Raw genomic sequence first — 21,319 nt, forward strand, 5'->3', positions numbered from 1 at the left:
CGAGTGCTGTCCAAGAAGACAAATCTGCCAACTGCTCAAAGCTGAGCTCAAGGTCTCGCTGATGCCTTAGCTGCAAGCAGGGTGCACCACCGGGTTTTCAGGCTGCATTTCTCTCAGATGAAATCCAGAGTTCTGCCTATGGTATATAAACCTTTGTAATACCTGGTGTCACACCCGAGTCCAACGATCACTTGGTTTTTATTTACTCAGTGCTACACGGTGCCACGTTCCTCCCACAGACTCGGGAACTTTGCCTTTCCCCTGGCAGTCCTTATCGAGGACACGGAACACACTGAGACATCCTGTAACTCCTGGATTGCGCTCAGCGTGCCCCTGCACGGGTTTGCATCCCGGGAAGCGAGGTGTTCCCTCGCCAGCCTCACCTCCCAGCTGGGGAGAAGCCTGCGTCCAGGGAGCTTAAAACAAACTGTGGCTCTTCGCATGGTGCTGAAAACAATCCCTTCTGTTTGTTGTGACAAACAGCTCCAGGTTGAACACAAGACACGGAACAGCCAGGTAGGACTACTTCTTTATTTCTTCTCCTGAGAGAAAAATGTAAAAACTTGCACAGAAGCCCAGACTTCAGGTTTTGGTGGGTTTTTTTTTTTTTTTTTTTTTTTTTTTTTTGTTTTTTTTGTTTTTTTTTTTTTTTTTGTATGTGTTGGGTGTTTTTTTTTCTTTTTCTTTTGCATACTGGATTATTACTCCATATGTGAATGTTGCTTCTCAATAATGAGCTCGTGTCAAAGTTTTCTGTTTGTAGTGCTAAGCCCAGTGTGTCAGCAACACTCAAAGCTAGAGCAAGCTGGGACCACTGCAGTGTGGCTTTGGTAAAGCTCTCCAAAGTCGGTAGGAAAGCACATGCTCATTTATTGGCTTTGGATCCAGTTCTCTCTTCATAAATTTCTGAAGGGAGAGCTGGGCTTCACTTTCTCTGTGAAAGGTGCTCTGAGTTGTCCCTATCATCATTATAGGCAATTGCATTTTAATTTAACAACAAAGACATGAAACACAGGCCTCCATCATGAACTAGTTTGCATTGGCACTGACTGTCTCTCAGTCAGATGTCCCCTTCAGGACATCACTGAAGGGGATGTTCTCTCTCTCAAACTGGTAGATGGGCCAATTAGGAAGTTGTTTTCTGGCCTGTGTGTGCTAAATGATAAATGGTGTCACTGCCTTTAAAACTGGAGGGTATGAGACTGGGATTAAATATTCGCACCACTTGTTTAAGACCCTTATATAGAAATCACAGCGTTAGGTCTCTCCTGGACAGTCTTTTCTTAGCATAGTTATTTTAGTTTCATTAAACCAGTATGTGACACACTGCAAAGTCAATTCATGGATGCCCGAAGACTTTGCAAAGTTTTTCCTAGTGGTATTCCTTTTGGATACATCCAAAGTATCTTCTGCACTGCTGAGAAAAATCACCCCTTTCCTCCAAATCCTTGCTCATCTGATATAATAAGTCCTTCAATGTTTCCCCACATCTGGCACTATTTTGACTCTCATCCCAGGAGAAAGACACTTTAGCATGTATTGAAGAAGGATTTTCACCACAAAGCACTGCTCTTCTCTCTCTGCCCATAATTATTCAGGTAACCTGGAACCAGCAAGAAAAATCCCATATCAGCAAGGAGATTTTGCTAAATGAGGCCATGGGGGAAGGAATCTTTTTGTTTTAGGTAAAGCAAATTTGCAGTGATACCTAACTCTGCAAATATTAAATTACTTCAAAAACAGTATTGGAAGCAAAGGTGAAGATCAGAGGCACTCTCGTTATTTCTCAGCATTAACTTGGTTGCAAAACATCAGAGGAAGGTAGCACTTCAATTCACAGTACTGAAGGAACTATTTACTTTCTTTTTGGTAGATAGCTTATTTTTCTTAGTGACAAAAGGTCCCTGTGGATCTCTATTTAGTCAAATGTGTGACTTACTGCACTTTAGCTCTGGTTGTAGATGTTGGTTTATTCATGGTGTACACACAGTTTTCCATTACTGAAAGTTACTATTATAGGCTTAACCAAAACAAAAATCACTGGAAGGAAGGAAACTAAGACCTAGGCCGATTTGCTGGTATCACAGTAAATCATGCTGTTTGGTAACACTATAGCTCTCTTCAAATCAGCCAGGAAACCACACTCACAGCTTCACTGGGAATAGTTCGTCTCTATCAGAGAAGACAGATTCCTGGTTATGACCAAGCTGTCTGTGTTAGAGGGACACTCTGGACTCACCTTCCACACAGTTAGATTGGCAGTGTTTAGTCTGGGTATCAGACCAGCTCCTTACACTCAGGGGTCCAGTCTGGGATCCATAGATGTTTTCATATGCTCAGCATTGGTTGCAGGAGGAGCAGGATTAGGTTCCTGCGCATGTGTAAAGTGGTGTAGAGGTAAGGAGGAAAATCTACCTGAGTACCTGAGACTCATGCAGTAGGAAAAGTCAGAGGTGAATTCTGCTCTACAGTCTGTAGGCCTATACCTAATCTATATGTATATTTAAATATTTAAAGGTGCTTTTCACAATTTAAAGGTGGAATGTTCTGATTTTGCTCCCAATGCCATACTCTAAGCAGGAACAGTGAAAGGGTTGCAGACAGGGCTGTGATCCACAGATAAACAAGACTCCTTTTCCCTTCCCCTGACTCACTCCAGGGGCCTGTGCAGTTCCCTGCCTGCCTCCATAGGTGATTCAGTGTTACTCTTGAATCCAATAATTCCTTCCTGCTCTGTTGTTCTGCTGAGTCTGAGTTTACTGGGATGTGCAGCTACTGCAGGTTGCATTTTCAGTGGGAACCTGGATTACCCACAAGTTTAATATTTAGATCTCCACTTGCTTTCCCCTGTTCTTCAGTAAGAGCTGCAGTGTGCAATTTATACTTTTGTTGTCTTGTGAAATGCTGCCAATGCGTTCCCTACCTGCCATTTCACTTCTTGGACAAACAAGACATTGTTTACTTTCCCATCTTAAATGTACAGATTTGGCTTTACAAGAGTACAAAAGGTACAGGTGTGAGGGGAGTCAGAACAATAGTTTTGCTTAATTTATGCATTTTTGCAAGAGAGTGATGTCTTGCATTCCAATTAGGATTGCTCTCCCTTGTCTTCTAGACCCCTCCACCCTTCCAGCCTTGTCCTCTGAGTGTTTTTCCCCCGAGGGCTCTGTCTTTGCTCTGGTTGGGATGGCTGTATCCTTTGCTGTCCCCCCACAGCAAAACTACCCAAACTGAAGTGCATCTCTTCCTGAGCTGCTGAATTTGTAGGAACTGTTATGTGACCATAAACTGAATCTAATGCTGATTTATATTTATTTATTTGTGAGATTGCAAACCATGACTACTCTAATTAACATCCCCTCCAGCTCTGCTGGCTGCAAGATCAGTTGATGCCTCGATGCCTGTGTCAGACTTCTCAGGTACCTTTCAGGAACCTCCAGGCTCCACTGCCTGCAAACCCACAGGCATCCCACATTAAATTCACTGGTTTCCAGTGCTTTTCCTTACTACTATATCCGTCAAGCAATTGGGTTTGTCTTTAAAGTTATTTCTAATTCTAGAGTTGTTTCTCTTCATTCTGGTTTGCTCCTAAAGTGAATACTTTTGCCTCTGCTGCCTGGCCTTCACAGCTCCGTTCTTCCCCTTTATGTGATGTAAGAGCCTCCATGGAGGCCTCTTCTTGTTTCATTAACAAGCAAAAGACTTGAAACAAAAAAACAAAAACCTGAACAAAGTTGTAGAACACTTGCAAGATCAGCTGCTGAAACAAGTTTCCAAGAAACCATTCATCCCAAAACTTTCCACTACATCAGATATTGATTAATGAAGCAATATACACTTTGGTCTATTTAAATTTCATGCCTCACTGGCATGATTGTCTCATGTCCCAGGCATTTTTGGGAGTCTCAAGGTATAGCTGTGTGAAGCACAACTTCACCACATGCTGGAGAGATTTCCCAGCTACAGCTGGACACCAGACATTACTTTTGACTTTGTGTGCTTGCCAGAGATTGTCATTCTCTGGATTGTCACCAGTTTTATTTCTGATCAACCCTTGCTGCAAAGTTGTACTGCAGGTCGACTGACCAGGCAAATAAATGTGCTTTTCTTTATTTGGTTTACAAACAGCATTTTTTCTCAGCTTCTTTTTTTTTTTTTTTTTTTTTCCCCTCTGGAGTAGTGTAAATACAGTCTTCACAAATATGCTCTGCAAACTCACTTGGGACACTGCCTTTGACTATCCCCTTTATGTTTCATGTTGTTTTTTTTCTCCTATGACCAAAACAGCAATCAGATTGTAGGAAAAAATTCAAGTCCTTGTCTGGGCAGACACCACCTGTTAAGCAGATACAAAGAAACACTCAGACCTCTGTCTGACCTGTTTACATCTCTGTCCCACTCTCATCCCCGGAGCTAATCCAATCGTGCTTTTCTAAGAGAAATTATGACTTTCATTTGCTGACACAAAGCATTTATTCTGTTCTGATTACACCATTTTTACAAAGTCTTTAGGGATTACATGTGTTTTCTAGTACTTGCCTTCACCCAGGGAACTTGGCCAGACACTAACAGTCCTTAGAAGACATTTCTGCTTAAGTCAAGACCTGTGAATATTTGCTGTCAAACCAGCCTAAACTTAAATCAAGACCTGTGAATATTTGCTGTCAAACCAGCCTAAGCAGTTACATGGGCAGCTGGGCACAGGGGATACCAGCAGCCTGGTGTGCAACTGGGCCACAGGCAGAGCATTGCAGAGCTCTGCTTTTGAGATGTGACACATCTGGAATGAGGAGCATGTTGTCTTTGCCAAGATTCAAGGTTATAATCATAGAATAGTTTAGACTGGAAGGGATGGTAAAATAATTTCTTTCCAGGCCCCCTACCATGAGCAGGCACAACTTCCACCAGACCAGGTTGTTAAAAGCTCTATCCAGCCTGGCTTTGAACACTTGCAGGGATGGGACATCCACAGCTTCTCTGGGCAACGTGTGCTAGTCTCTTACCACTCTCACAGTAATAATTCTTCCTAATATCTAATCTAAACCTACTCTCTTTCAACTTAAAGCCATTCCCACTTGTTCTATCACTGCATGATTTTGTCTAAAGTCCCTCTCCAGTGTTCTTGTAGGTTCCCCTTACATGTTAAGAGGCTGCTAGGAAAGTTAAAATGCAGATTTGGAAATAATGGAACACAGCACAAAATGAACCTAAAATAACAAAACACGCCCTGGAGATTTTGCTTAAGAGCACAGTTTCTCATTGTCTGCACTAATTCTCATGCAGTTTCCACCTCTCTTTCTATTATTTTAAGCTGGGATATCCTGTGATTATATAAAGATTATCTATCTCCTTGTGGGGAGGAGGCACCAAAAATGGTTGTTTTTATGCTTCAGTGCCACACCAAGATAAAGGGCCATGGGTTTTGTGGATTTTTTTACTTCCTTATTAAGAAAACTACTTTCCTTATTTCTCCTGACTAGGCATTTGGTGCTGCACAGTACTGCTGAAACCATACTTCATTCCCTTTAGTCTCAGAGTCTTTTGATAATGTGGGTTTTTTTTCATTAGCACATTACCAGTTTGAGGCTGTGTGTCATTGCCTTCTGGAGATAGACCACCAAAACTTTGATTATTCTATCAGAAACAGGAAATGCTGTCCCTCCTCATGGGGCCCACAACTTATTCAACCCTTAAGCAGCACATGAAAATCAGAAGTGGTATGACAAACAGTAACACTGGGAATAGGGTGTTTAAATACCTACCTCCCTTTTCATGTATCTCCTTGTTTTTAAAGGGATCTTCTGTAATACTGCATCATATCCCAACACAGGAAATGGCAGTGATTAACCTCAAATGAGTTACACACCCAAAATCCTTGTGGCTGTGTGCACTGCACATTTCTCACTGGCTTAGCTGCTGATGTCTTTTTCGGGTTCTCCTGAGCTGCTGCGTGAAGAGCATGTCCTCCTTAACGCTGCCATCACATCCTGAAGGCCCCAGGCACCCATTAGGTTGTTCCTCTCCTTCATAAGGCTGCAGAGGGATTCACATGCACAACTTCTATCTCAGTTAACAGGAATTCACTGCCTAAACACAGACTGCCTATGTGCACAGAGATGGGAGTAATACATGTCTTTGCTCTCAGCCAAGCAAGTGCAAAAGAACATGCACTTCTGTTAAGTACCTGGAGAACAGATGCAGGAACAATATAACATAAATTAAACTTGCACTGAATAAAAGCAAAGGCTGGGAGTGCTGGGATCTGGCATGTGCTGTGGCCATGCTGGCATAGCTAGCTGTGGATATATATGGCTTATTTACTGCCAAGGTGGTGCTGCAATTTAAGTGCAAACTGTTGATTAAAATGTCCTGTGGTTTTGTTGGGGAAACATCCAGGGAAATAAATTGTTTTGTGCTTATTTCTGTCATATTGTGTTAGCATAGATATTTTAGATCTTTGCTTAATTACCTGCAGTTTCACGTTCCAGAGGGGAACCAAGGTTTCTCTTGTCAATATATTAGATTCCCTGGGCCTTTTATACAATGGCTATTTTTATATGATGGTTTTATATGATGGCTATTTTTTTTCCAGAGCATCCTCCTTTGCAACCAGGCAGGGACTTCCTTGTTCTTCTCAAAGTTCACAGAACTTGAGTTCTGACAGGTCAAGAAGCCAACTCAGTCCCAGTCATCAGCACTACAAATTATTGTAGCACTACAGTATTATACTCCTGTGTGTTCACATCTCCTTTTGGGATCATGGCTCGATGGAATGCTGGTCCTGCTGCACATCCCTAAAGTGAACATCAGTTGGTCACCCCCAAGGCCCTCTGATCTCTCTGAAGTAGGCTAGCTTATCAAAATCTAGCCATCAAAAACTATAATATCATAATAAAGACCTAATTATAGAATTGTAGAATGATTTGGGTTGAAGGGACCTTAAAGATCATTTTAGCTCCAACCCCCTGCCATGGACAGAGCATGTTCCACCAGGTTAATCTAGCCAAGCCTTGAACACATAACTCAATAAATAATACTACAAAAAATAAAAAAAGATAATTTTATACTAGGAGTAATTCTGTGGGAGGCAGCAAGTCTTCTCCATATTATTCCTGGCAGGATAGATATAATTATAACCTGGAAAAGACACAGTAGAGATATACATGCATACAGTGTGTTCAATTTGGAATTATGGTTAAAATGCTTATGAGCATAATGGATGTGACATGCTATTTAGAGGAATTCTCTCAGAATATCACTAAGTCTTTCATGGAATGGATAATTGATCTCTAGAGCAATATGTAATGAAACCATGAAGAGCTTAAAGAAATAAATCCAAGATCTCTTAGCTGATGTTGTACAGAATGCAGAAGCCATCTACTCCATGCAGATCCAGGGACTTCCCATCCTTTCCACCTATACCTAGTGCAAAAAAGTGTGGAAGATTGTGGGAAGTATCTGTAATATGTGGAGGCTTGGCATGGCTTGGATTTCCTCTGTGTGTTCAACCACAGGGTCCCACTGAGAGGTATCCTTATTCCTCAGTGGTTTGAGCTGGGTTTTTTGATGAGTATCTGAGGAGTGGGCAAGTGACAGCATCTGAAGCGCCACCACACACGGCATATGTGTTTGTGGCAGCTGCTGCCTTGCCAATAGCAGCCATGGGCCTTGTGCAACACCCCTGTTACAAAGGGCACTCTCCTCAGGGGCTCTAATGAGCTGGGCTGCCGCTTTGCACTCAGCTATTGATTTTTTTTTCTATTCACATTCCTGTGATTAGCTTTTAACAAGCCCTCCCAGGCATCCCCCTGGGATTCCCCTCTTTTTCACTGATGATGATTAGGAAATATGTGTTAAAGCAGTGTGGACACCTCTGGGGTTTGCTGCATCAGCTGATTAATCTTTTGCTTTGCCGGTGCAGCTGGGCACATGCAGTGTCATGGGCAAAGGCAGAGACAGATTTTTATTTCAGGAATGTAATACTGAGAAAGGAGGATCTCCATCATCTCCCACCAATATCTGTGTCCATCAAATCACTCAGTTTCTCACAGGATCACAGAGAATATTTCAGGTATCCAGGAGACTTGTCTCCTTGCAACAGCATCTTCCCTCCCAGAGCAGTGAAATTTTTGGCCAGGAGGGAGTTTGCAAACACAAGATCCCAAATCTGGTGGGGACTGGACTCAGAAATGAGGTAGCCTTGGGCCTTGTTCCCTGCAGAATTGATTTTCTTCTGCACGTTTTTCTGCTCTTCAGTTTAATCTGAGAATCTGAACCCCTGGTTTTTCGACCAAAAGGCTCTGCTGCATCTCCTAGGGGCTACAAAGTTGACACCTGAGAGACATTATTTCAATTTCTGTTTTAAAACGTCAGATGGTATCACATTTGCAAGGGTTGGTGCCAGGAAGACGAGATCAACAGTGGCCAGAACAAGTTGTTGCTTTCTTTTTAAAGGCAAGAGTCTGGGCTTTTTTTTTTTTTTTTTTTTTTTTTTTTTTTTTTTTTTTTTTTTAATAATTTCTCATTATTTTCCTTAGCTGGCCATTGTTTGTTAAGGGCTTGGAATACTGGGCAAGGGGTGTTGGTGGAGAAAAGGCATCTCTAGCCTCACACTCATCCTTCCCTGCTGAAGGTAAGTGGCACTCTACCATATCCTGATCAGTATGACTCAGTTTATTCCATATATACTCACAGAATCTATTTTCTGACCATTTCCATGGGGTGTGTACTGGGACAGCTCACAGCTTCTGGAATAACTGGTGAAGTATGGGAATACTTTTGTATAAACCTGCATGCCAGAGCTGCACCTCAGATTATAACCAGAGAGATGGATGCAGGAGTAGGAATCCAGAGCATCCCTTCAAATTGGGTTAATTAGGAATTCCTTGGAGGAGTAGTAAAATGGGTTGAGCAGAGTAGCTCCCAAAAGGCAAGGACAATGCATTCAAGTGGGTAGGACAACTGGTCACTTCATGACATTACCTTCCTCTCCTATTTCATTTTCCACTCACAGGCAGGTCATGATAACAAGAACATGTAGGATTTAGTTTTCCCTTCCTCTGCAGAGTTGCAGTGTGCATTCTAGCAGTAGGATCCTCCACAGGGATCAAGGACACTGCCACTTTATGTGTGATACAGTGTAGTTTGGAACACTTGGTCTTTTGTTATTTGCCTTATGATTGTGCTGGTGTTTTCTGGACTACAGCAATTTACGACTTGGATGTTCTCCTTACAGTCTATTTTTAAAACAGTTCTCTCATAGCCAAGGAGTGGACAATAATGTCCTGGTTTGTTCCTTTCAGTCCTGTATTTCTCATGCATCCTACTCTGACTTTTGACAAGAAGAGAATACAGAAAGTCTCTCATTGGAAAGCCATCTGATCCCTCGGACCCATTGCACGTGCTCATAGTAACAGATGTTTCAGGTGTCCCCACAGTGAAGTGGGCTACTTATCCCTCCCCTACTCAAGGAGCTCCTCACTGGTCAGGACTAGTGGGGAAAATTGGGACAAGGGAAGCATAGGCTGTGGGAGGTGATTCAGTCATCTAAGGCTAACCCTTGGGGGTTTGTGAGGAAGCCCTCCAGAGCCATGTAGAAAGGTTTTTTTCTGGAACAGTGACTGGCATGGTTAGGAACTGAGGAATGCACTTGTGCTGTTCTGGGAGATGGACATGAGGTTGGGTGGGTGGAAGTGATCCCTGGAGATTGCATGAGTTCTGGGCATAGGGGATGAGCCCAGTGTGGCTCATCAGAGAGTGGTACCATCACTCATCTGCAGAGTGGTACCAGCCATGGCAGAGCAGGTCAAGCTTCAAACCTTGCAGTTCAGGAGTGGCAGACTGCAGTTATAATAGAGTAAGGGAAAGCAAAGACCATCAGTACTCCTTTTGAAATAGATTGGATCATTGGGAAAGCATCAAGAGGAGCATCAGTAATTTTAAAAATTGCATATCATGGGGAGAGATTCTCTCAAGGACTGGCAATTAGTTTATGTCTACATTGTGGGATGCTCCAAGGTGTGCTTCTCCTGTTTCTCTCTTATCCTCTAGTTTGCCACAGTTACTCAAGGGCATATTAAGATATTCAAAAGGTTACTAGGTCGCCAGACATGTTTGGGTTCTGGGTGCTCCTGAGATTGAGATGATCCTCTGCTCTGCTCTTTGGAGGAAGACCAAATCTAATCTGGAGACTGGGCTGAGAGCACCCTTTAAAACAGTGTCAGCAAGGCTTCAGATTTGCATCTTGATCACAGCTGAAATGCTGCAGAGGCTGAAGGGACTGGAGGTAATTTTCCCAGATTAAGTTAGTGGATAAGGTCTTAATGGCATGAATTTAAATCCATCCCACCCTAGTTAGCCCTCTCTGGCTAGTGGGCATTGGGAAAGTGAGGATTCAAATGTGAAGGAGCACGGTATGGAGGAGGCTGCCTGGCCAGGAGGACAGCTCATTTACTGGAAAAACTACAGATTTAACTTCTTCCCACCGCTGTGGATCATGGCAAATGACAGCTGCCCCGTTGCATCTGTCCAGCTGAATCTCTGCCCAAACCATGGTGGCTTCAGGGGACACTCAGACACAAAGCATATGTGTACACCCTTTATAGAGGAACTGAAATTTTGACAAGTGGCACTGCAGGCAGCGGTGCTCTTTGGCATGATTGGAAATCTGCAAAGGAGGATGCAAACTGTGTGGTGATTGTGAAGATGCTATCCAGGGAACAAAGTGGACAAGAGAACCCAGAGCTGAGTTTATAACCCTGAGTCACTCCTGCTCTTCTGAGTGCTTCCATGTGTGTTAAGCTTCCCTGCGTGAGCAGGTCCACTGGAGTCCACAAGGAAAGCATAGCTGAGGGAAAAGTCATGTTCAGTGTATGTGAGATGGATTTTCAGTGCCAAGAAAAATCATAAAACAGCCTACTAAACTCTTAGTGATTTTAAAGTCTAAACAAGACCCAAGGCTGGGTGACTTTATGTTTGGTTCCACTTGTGTGTCAAAGGAAGGAGACAAACCTAACTCTAGGAAAGAAGAAATTACTGTGGCTGAGGTCAAAATGGTAACAAGCAAGTATGAAGACAGCAGCAAAGAAAGTAGGAGTAGTGTAGAATGACTCGTAATCAACCAACATATTAAAATGTCATGAAGAAAAGCAGATGAAAGTTATAAAAAGGAGGAAAACTCCAGAATGAGGCAAAACCAAGGGGTTCTCCAAATATGTAGAAGGACCAAAATTAATCCAGATCCTTGTACTTTTGCTTGTAGGAAAAAATGTGATACTCAGGCTGTTGCTGTTAAAATGAGGAGTGGGTGGCGAGAAAATGAAACATGGCTAGTGCAAGGGCAATTTCTTCACCAGTTAGATGCTGTCAAGGTCATAATCACCTGGATCTTCAGGAGATCAGTCCTATGTGCCACGTCCCATGTTGGCCGTTCGTATGTGTGTTCAAACTAGGAAGCCAGTTCAGTGAGCATTGTCTCAAATTGGTGTAGCTTGGAATATCCCTGAAGTCATTAGCAAAGGGCACAGACTCTTTTTCTTCTTTCAGAAATTGCTTATGGTGTTAGAGTGTCCTCTTCATTGTCATTCTGTTCCTCAACCTCCATGACAAGCACTGGAGCACTACCACTGCAGCTTCCAGAGTCCTCCAAACCTTTCCTCTAGACTACAGAAGATTTCATTTTGTAGAAAATACTCTTTGGCAAAGCCTTGACTCTTGTGTTACTATAATTAATCAGCTGATTAATGCATTCAGGTGGGTAGGTATGAAATTAATTTTAACAGTGTTCATGAATTTCCCTGTAGGAAAACTCAGACGCTGATGGGAGAAAACAGACACAAGTACACATAGAAATGCTAAAGTTTCTTGTGTTGTTACAATACACGGAGATGTCCCTGACAGGCATTACTGTGAATGTGACTATGTAAAGAATATGGTGCTTTAAAAACAATTGCAATTCACAGGTATAGGGAAGCTCGTAGTGGATTAAAGTTGTAGTTGCCCCAGTTTTGGACTGGAGATTAGAGCAGCTGGTAGGTAAAATGCCAGGTGACTGACATATAGGAGGGCACTGTGTAGTGAAAGGTCCCACAGCTTGGGAAAAAAGTGAATATTTTGTTTGTTGAAGATGGGAAGATTGGGTGGGAAGGTTGGAAGGCTCATGAGAGTGTTGGGGGGGTTCTTGTGAGGAGGGTCTCCATGATCACAGTGTGGTCAGGCAGGTGTCCCAGAGGGCAAGGGAGGGTCATGCTCTTGGGATGAGCAAGCAGTTCGGCACCGAAGCAATCCTCTGGCTGGCTGGAGGAAGCTCTGTGGTTGAGTTATGCAATTGTGCTCTATGAGGCTTTTCTCTGCAGAGTTTTTGCTGCTCACAACTTTGGAAAGTGGGTGAGGTGGAGCCTTGGGATCAGCTTGTAGGACTGTGTCTCTGGGTTTAAGGAGTCCTGACCAACTCCAGTGTTACGGACACAGAGAGAGGGGCTGCTGCTAAGAAATGGATCCCTTCCCAAGTTCATCCTTTTTGATGGCAAATTGATATGTTGGACTCTTTACTCGCATTCTTTCTGAAAGTTTCCACGTCAGCAGGAGGTAGGTAAAGCTAGCAGCTGTTGCCTCTGGATTTAATTGGGGTTCCCCAAGCCTACGTGCTGTGCTTTTCTGCTTTACTCTTTCACAGTTTGTAGCACTGAAGCATTTTATTTTTAAGGGAGCTACTACACTCTCCCTCTCTACAGGAAACTGAATATAAAAAATGAAAAGGGGAGGAAAAGAAAAAAAAAAAAAACTTGGCAAGGAGCCAGGCCCAGTGACTGAAGTAAGAAGTAGGGAACTTGGAGTAAGTGTAGTTGCCGGGACATTGTATGTCAGAGCGAGTCAGCGGCGGATTTTAAGGGCGTCGGAGAGGACACGCGATGCCCATCTCACAGCGCAGATAAGGTTTGCGTCCTTAGGTGAATGTCCTGGCGCTGCGACTGCGAGCGAAGCTGTCGGTCTTGGGAGGGGATAAAGCTGCGTGTAAATGAGAAGAGAGGAGTGTACCGGAGTGCTATGGAGGGCAGCAACTTTGTTGCTGTGACTTTTACAAGCCTTCAAGGGTAAGATTTAACACCTTCCTTCCGCTCTCTTGTTTTTCCTGCCAGTTTTGGGGTGGTGGGGGGACAGAAACTTGTGGGGGTTTTTTCGGACCCAAGAGTTTTGCGAAGCTTAATCAAAGCGCTCGGGGTTGAGCTTTGCCTACGGGCGAGCTGAGAGTCGGCTGGGTGGAGTGAGCTGAGCTGTGAATGATTCCAAGCAGCAGCGGCGGCGGCAGCAGCAGCAGCAGGAGCAGCCGCCCGGGGAAGCTGCTATTGTTTGTTTCAGAGGGATCAGACTGCGTTTCTCTTTGGGAACCCGCTCCGCCACAGCTGTTGATCCGTAACTTGAGCGTCGTCGCAACTAACTTACCCAGAGGAGCTGAATGCAGTTTTTTGACTGCCATCCTGGTGTCAGTTTAAAGAGTGTTTTAATGAAGACAGATGGAGGATGTTGGATCATTACTTTAAGACGTGGCAGATAACAGACTGAGCCTGTTTCCCAGCAATTACAGCTAATTGCATTGGCACATTGGAGTGTAGGGTGGGAAAGCAGAGTTTCCTGGGTTTCTGTATAAATAGATTGGAACAAGACCAGAAAATAGCTGTAGGACTGGCTCACCTCATCCATGATACCTCTTCAGGTGTGGAAAAAGCAGGGAGGTTTCAGGGATACTTTCAAACTCTTCGCACCGAGTCAGTAGATTTAAACTAGAGGCTACATTGCTTTTGTAAACCCTGATGGCAGGAGTGACCACTTACAGTTCTTTAAACTTATTCCAGGCTTTAATTCTGCCAAATCTGATTTCAGTCCCGAAAAAGAGTAGTTTTTGGATTCAAAACACACATTTTGGTTATCCACTCTGCAGTTCACTTTCTGTGTTTGCAAAGCAGGGAGTGGTACAACACATGCTCTTCCCTGTTTTGCTCTTGAGGTATTCAAACACAAGAGGATGTAAGGAGCGGTGGAGAAAGGCAAATAGTAACGTAATTCAGTGCTGAAAGATGATTAGTACTAATTACCTCTAATGGCTGAATTTTTTGCATCTGCTTTTGGTAAGGAAAAGCAAATGCATTGCTCTCTTTGGAACCAAAATTTGACAACTTTGACTGAAACAGTACAGCTTTAGTTTAAAGGGGCCCCTTGGCAAACACACCTTTGTGTGGTACATGGGAAGGTCAGTTTGTGCCAGGTGTGCCAGGTCTTAGTGCTGCTCTTACCAGAGCCTTGGCAAACACTGCACTGTGATGTCCTCCTTTTGCAATACCTGTGCGTGATTGTGGCTGTCCAGCTCCATCATATGATATGTGGCAACTAAGGCATGGATAAAACTGGGAGGTTGAAGACCTGATGTATTTTATATCCTTAGTATTTTCTCAGATGTGCCTCCAAATCCAGTGTAAAGTGATACATGTTCAAAATTTAGGGACTGAGATCTCATATTTAACATCATTACTCCACCAAGAGCAATGAGTGGTGAAAAGAAGTTTTCAACCTTTTTTTTGTGATAAAGGTCAGTGCTTGGGATCTGTTTTCTCATATGTTATCGATTGGAAATGTAGTACTTTAGCATGAAAAATAATAGAATTATAAGATCAGTGGGTATTTGTGATCATTATGTCATCTAAACAGAAATTTTAAAGAAACTAAACTTTTGTGCAAAAACTGACCTGACCTGAAAAGGTGAGTGATGATAAGCTTTCTGAATTTGTACCTGCACAGGGTTTAAAGTTTTTTGTGTGTATACATACCACAGGATATTTGGTGGCAAAACTGACTAGAGAAATCTTGTTCTTCTGACTAATTCTCCTCATATCTGGGGGCTTGTTTTTCATACTTCGGCACAATTCACTGCCCCCTCAGATCTGATATGACCACTGTTTGGGCAGGAATTTCAGTCTGTACTGAACTACACCCCATCTTCTGGATTAAAATAACCCTTCCAAAAATGATTGTATTTAACATGGATCATTTCACCGAGTCTAGGAATGAAGTGATAGGAACAGAGGCACCAAGTATATTCTAATTCATATTTATCATTGAATCTGATGTATCATATACCTTTGTCCAGAGAAACAGGGCCAAGAAACGAGACTTTTTCCATCCACAACATCTGCTCTGCATTCATCCAGCTTGTGCTATCTCTTTTGTCATTTTGCCACTCAAGGCTGCGGTGGTGGGAAATGCCTCCTTCCTTCTCCTCCAGTTTGCAGTACAGCCCGCAGTGAACCTTTGCCAAGCCCACATGTTGTAGCTCATTGCAACTTACCCCTCATGCAGAAGGAGCTTTGCAGTTGGTTTCTCAAGCCAAATCATTGAATTGTGGAATGGTTTGGATTAGAAGGGACCTTAAATATCATCCTGTTCCAACTCCCCTGCCATGGGCAGGAACACCTTTCACTAGACCAGGTTGCTCAGAACCCCATCCAGCCTGGCCTTGAGCATTTCCAGGGATGGGGCACCCACAGCTTCTCTGGGCGGCCTGTGCCAGTGTCTCATCACTCTCACAGTAAAGAATTTCTTCCTAATATCTAATAGAAGCCATTTCAGTTTGAAGCCATTCACCCTTGCTGAAAGTTCCTCTCAAGCTCTTTTGTAGCCTAAGTACTGAAATTTGCTCTAAGATCCCACCAAAGCCTTCCCTTCTCCAGACTGAACAACCCCATTTCTCTCAGCCTTTCCTCACAGCAGAGGTGCTCCATCCCTCTGATCATCTCAGTGGCCTCCTCTGGGCTCACTCCAGTAGGTCTCTGTCCTTCCTGTGCTGGGAGCCCATGGCTGGATGCAGTGCTCCAGGTGGGTCTCAGCAGAGCAGAGGGGCAGAATCCCCTCCCTCCCCTGGGTTCAGGGTTCTGGATGCACCCCAGGACACCTTTGGCTCTCTGACTGAGTGCACACCGCCAGCTCATGTTGAGCTTCTCATCCACCAGCTCCCTAAAGCCTTTCTCCTGTGGTCTGCTTTCAAGCCATTTTCTGCTCAGCCTGTACTTGGGATTACCTTGACCCACCTTGCTTCTGTCTCTCTTAAATGAGGCAGAATTTGGTTTGTGAGAAAACATCACTTCCCTATTCAAGACCTGTCAAAGCAACTTCTCATCGTGGCTATTGAAATACCCAGAGGCCTTGATCAAACTGTCAGTAGCCATAAAGCAGGTGGATTGTCTTTGCAGATGTGTAAGCAATGCAGGACAGCTCATAGAGCCTCATGGGTACAACAGTTTTCTATGGTGAGAAGGGATAATTTATTTGTAGCTTGAACTCCCATTTCCCTGTAAGGCTTGGGAATTTGAACTTTAAATAGTTTCTGCTATACGTCCTGAAAACATGGGGAAGCAACACGTGTTGTGTTAAGCTGAGGGGTTGGATCTGCATGACTGCTCAAGTACTGTGAGCTCCAGTTGATTACTGACAATGCAGTGTACCTGGGGTAAAAAGAAATGAAGAAAATCCAAAAATAATCAAGGGGGAAATGGAACAACAACAATTAAGAGTCCAAAAGAGCTGACACAGACTGTGGAAAGCAACTAGAGGAGACTGAAGCAGCACTTCACTTTGCCTGACCATAGCTAGTACCAGGGAAAAATAACACAAACAGGAAATTGCCTTTTTTTCTGACTGTAGAATGTTTTTTTGTGTGTTTATGGGTTTTTAATTAATTCAGGAAAAGGAGACTATGAAATTGTCCTACCAAAATTTGAGAAGTACTTAATGCCACACAACAAATGAAATATGAGATAACCTTTTTTCCCCAATAAATATTTTTTCCCCTGGAAAGCATAAAGAGAAATTAAAACTGTAATTAAAATAGATGTGAGTGATAGGAGGTTGATGACCCATCATTGCAAGTTTGGAATGGAAACTGAATCTCAGATTTAAAAAACAGGAAAATAAAGAAAACTGAACAGGGGCATGAATTTTGATTACACATGAAATCTGTGGGGGGAAAAAATACCCTAAGGGACGTTGTTGATAAATACAAGTGCAAAGATGTTGGACCATGCAGGTAGAATTGAGAGTCTAAAATAACCCAAGAAAAAGGACCTGCGGCTGAAAGGCAGGAAGAGCCAAGGTCAGCCAAGAGACCACATCTGTCTGCACAAGCTGTGATAAGTGAGACAAATGGGAGCAGTACCTGTTGCTCCACCAAAGGGGCAACTCCACCATTACTTGCTTGTGTTTCTTTTCACACTGGCAGTCGGTGGTAAACAAACTCTCAGACTGAAAACAGACACTTGGAAGTGTGACAGTGTACTGTCACAGAGGAGGTGTGAGCAGACAGCCTTGCACAGAAGCTACAGCCCTTGTGAGAGTGGCTTTCCTCTGTAAAGAAGTATGGGGATTAGATGTGTGAGTCAATAGCAAAGCAGTAAAGGAAAATATTTGCAATATTAGGAAAATAAAGGGTACACCTCAATGCAATTGGGGTGTGTCCAGCCCTTAATGCCATCATCTGTGTGCCCATTGAATACTGACACATTTTCAAATGGCATTGTGGTTTGGGCAAGTCAGGAACTCAGTTTTGCCTAGAGGATCAGGTCAGCTTGGGAAGGATTCATACATAAATCCTGGGATTTAACTAAGTGAGCAGGTATGCCAAGTCTGTGTGGTGGCAATGACGTACTGGAGAGGTAATGGGTACAAATGGATGTGGCAAAGTTATCTCCCACGTCTGCCCTAAAAGGCAACATTTTGGGGGAATTGAAAGCCTAAAAGGGGATTTGTGCTGCCATGATGGTTACTTAAATTTATTGCTGAGTGAAGACATTCAATGCATGCAATCCTGATTTAATGCACTGAGAAGCTGTGGGAGCTACATGCTTTCCATATCAAAACACTGTATTGTTTCAGTCTTCTTGTCATGCTGCAGTCCCACCAGAAACCAGTGATTTCAAAAAATCACAGTAATTAACAAAAGCCATGTGTCAGAGCTGAAGGAAGTTTCAGGTTTTTGTTTGGAAGATGTGAAAGTCTATTTTTTGTTTCATGTTATTACTCATAAAAGAAAGCTTATAACCACCTTTGCTTCTCTGCTCCCCCAAAAATAAAAACATCCTTTTTTCACCCTGTACTGAAATTATATGCCTTGTCAATTGAGTACACAGCTGGGAGAGCTTTGGTAGCTGGGGATTGTTTTTCTAAAAAGTTTGGAAAATACATGAAGATCCAGGGTTCATATGGGTCATGTAATCATCAATATGATGATTATAACCAGCTAACCTTTTGCATATTTGTGCTGACAGTGAGGAGTGACTTTTGTTTTTCTGAAATGTTTTGCAAATACAGCAACATCCAGAGTTCATATGGATCATGTAATCATCAATATTTTTATTACAGCCATCTTTGTGCTGCCAGGATTACCAGATTAGTGGTTATCAGATCTGTGACTCCTGCTGCTTTAGGAAATCTGAGGTCTCTACATCTATGTGTAAGGGGAGTGTCTCACTTTTCCAACCATCTTAGGGGGAACTCTCTGTCCTTGTTAGTAGAGTTTTGTAAGACTTAATAGTAACTCTAAAACGTGGAAGAAATATGTTGAAAGTGATAGACTGACGTCAAGGATGGAAAGTAAGTTTGGTCAGCAGGGTCAAGAAAGCTTTAGATTGTGACATTGCATATTTTAACTTTAAGTAGTTTGGCTTCATGGGTAGAGAAATTCTGGGGAGAGGTGGTACCAAAGCATTTGTCATGATGAGCAGTAACAGTTGGATGAATGAATAGAGAAAGGACATTTTCCAAGTAGAGTGGGCACAGAGATGCTCCCAAACCCCTCATTGAATTCAGATTCATGCAACTGCAGCTGCTAAATATAGCTTTGCTTAAGCATCTGGAGCACAAGTTTGACTTATGCAAGGATTGTAGAGTTTTCTTTAAAGTTTACCTTTATTTTCTGCAAATACATGAAGCGCAAGCTCGTACTGGTGGTGTTGTATCAGGCTTGCATTTGGGCAGTGGCATAGGCTGTTTGCATGTGCGTGTTTCCAAAGATGACGTATTTGCTATTCCTGTCTCCTTAGGCACCTTTGCTCTGCACGGATAGCATAAGATAAAGTGCAAAAACTGCCTTCTTCTGTCACCTAGAAAACTTGTTCTAGATAGACTGTGACTCTCTCAAGTGTCTCAGCTTGCCTCACTGACCACTTAAGCAACTGGTACAGTGTTCCTGTTGATTCAGGCTCCTGGTCACAGAGCAATGCCAGCTTTTCTCATGTTCACAGATCCTCTAGGTTGTCATCACCAACATCACCTTCAAATCATTTAAATAAACTTGTCTCATGATTGGGACACTGAAAATTTCACTACCTTCCAGTTTTGATGTGATATATTTTTTTTTTAATGCTCAATTCCTCTGCCTATCAGGATATATTTAGGGCCCAAAATGCATTTCTGGTGCCTGGCCTTAGCTTCTGGGCCAGGTAGTTTGCAGCCATTGGAGGAGAAATTTTATTCTAGTCTGCCCCAATCATGCAGGATGACCAGCAAAGGACAAGTGTGAGCCAGCACGTGTTGAGCAGAGGCGGATTTGCAGGAAACCAGTGCTTCCCGCTGCTTCCTCCTCTTCAAGGAGGCTGGCCTTGCTCTGGGTAGACACGCAGTTCCTCTGTACCTTAAGTACAAGCTCTGGGTGTGTATTTCTCATTTTGATACAGCACTAATGTAGTGGGAATGTCCTTTTCAGTCTCTCCTCCACTGGCCCTTTCTTTGTGCCATGTCAGGAGATGAATTGACCAGCATGTCCCAGGTAAGGTAGCCCACTGATGCAGTGCAGCCTGAAAACCTAAGATTGTTTTGTATTTTAACACATTCTAGATGATAAACTGTGTCTGTTGGCCACAGTGCTTAGGAAATTGTTTCCCCCATTTATTTGGCATAGAATGACATGTATGTACTGCTCTATGTGTTGTGAATTGCCTTCTCTTTTCTCTTGCAGAAGTTCCATGGAGTTGGATTAAAATAAAGTTTTGGGATGTCTCTATTTGGATTAAAATTTGGAAAGAAGAAATTGAAAGGTGAGTGTGGTCTGGTAATGCCATTGTCATGGGAGCAAAGGAATGTAAATACAACACACATGCCAGTCCCTGAGCTCCTGTTTAGGAGCATGTATGGCCCAGAGCAGGTGGGGGAAGATACACTTTCTTTCCTTTTCCTGCATTTCATACTGTCTTGGAGGAGTGCTGCAGACTGGGTGCCAGTGAATGCGGGCACTTCTGCAACAGGACCAGCTACAGAATTTGTGCACTGTTGTGACACATGACTGCTTTGGGGAAGTTGGGTTTTGGTGGTTTTTTTTTACAGGAATCCTTAGTGGGAGTGGGTGGATGAGCAATGCACAGTGAAAAGGTCCGATGCAGTCTTTGGATGATGAAATGTACTGATGTACTGGTGCATCTCAAATTCTGTGTTCTATTTTGAGCCCCTCACAAGAAAGACTTTGAGGTGCTGGAGTGTGTCCAGAGAAGGGAAAAGAAGCTGGCGAAGGGTCTAGAGCACAAGTCTTAAAAAGAGCAGCTGAGGGAGTGGGGGAGTGTTTAACCTGGAGAAGAGGAGGCTCAGGGGAGACCTTATTGTTTTCTAAAAGGATCTGAAAGGAAGCTGTAACTAGGCATGGGTCAGTGTCTTCTCCCAGGTAACAAGCAACAGGACAAGAAGAAATGGCCTTGATACTCCAGGGGAAGTTTAAATTGGATATTGGGAAAAATTTCTTCACAGAAAGGGCTGTCAAGCATAGGAACAGGCTGCCCATGGCAGTGGTGGAGTCAACATCTCTGGAGGTGTTTAACAGATGTGTAGATGTGGCATCTAGGGACATGGTTTAGTGATGGAATTGGCAGTGCTGGGTAAACAGTTGGATTTGCTGATCTTGGAGGTCTTTTCCAATCCAAACAATTATATGATTCTATTTTATGATGGCAATGGCCCAGATATTCCCTCAAATCAGAAACAGGAAGAAGAGTAAATTAGAGACACGCACCCTGAAAGCACACACGTGTGCACCCTGAGAGACCCAGTGTGCAGTCTCTGGTTGGAGATCCAGGTCTGCAGACATGGTGAAGAGAGAAAGTCTCTAGCCTTTCCTTTCAGGGCATTCCTCTCTGTATTTGATGAATGTAGAATTTCTGCCCTACTTGTATTTTGACAAGAAATTCTTTTCCAACCTCTCTGAGCTCAGAGGACTGAACAGCTTTTTCCCAGGGGTTTATTTTTGCAATTGTGCTGCTATTTCCCCTTCCTGGACCAGGGCAGACTGTGAGCC

At 43.2% G+C, this 21,319-nt stretch overlaps 1 protein-coding gene across 3 annotated transcripts in view; it reads left to right on the forward strand.

Moving 5' to 3' along the window:
• The first annotated feature begins 363 nt into the window (after window positions 1-363).
• The window catches only part of LOC137465267 (phospholipid-transporting ATPase ID-like), an 83,945-nt gene continuing 62,989 nt past the window's right edge, over window positions 364-21,319 (forward strand). Inside the window, exons 1-2 of one of the 3 annotated variants that reach the window (XM_068177217.1) lie at window positions 364-516; window positions 19,997-20,075. In XM_068177217.1, the coding sequence (XP_068033318.1) occupies window positions 20,033-20,075 (43 nt within the window). In that variant the 5' untranslated portion in view covers window positions 364-516; window positions 19,997-20,032. Of the gene's footprint in view, window positions 517-12,799; window positions 13,092-19,654; window positions 19,808-19,996; window positions 20,076-21,319 lie in introns of those variants that run through there. The other 2 variants (XM_068177216.1, XM_068177218.1) reach the window with 2 other exon arrangements.

Source organism: Anomalospiza imberbis, chromosome Z (assembly GCF_031753505.1).
Source record: "Anomalospiza imberbis isolate Cuckoo-Finch-1a 21T00152 chromosome Z, ASM3175350v1, whole genome shotgun sequence".
NCBI lineage: Eukaryota > Metazoa > Chordata > Aves > Passeriformes > Viduidae > Anomalospiza > Anomalospiza imberbis.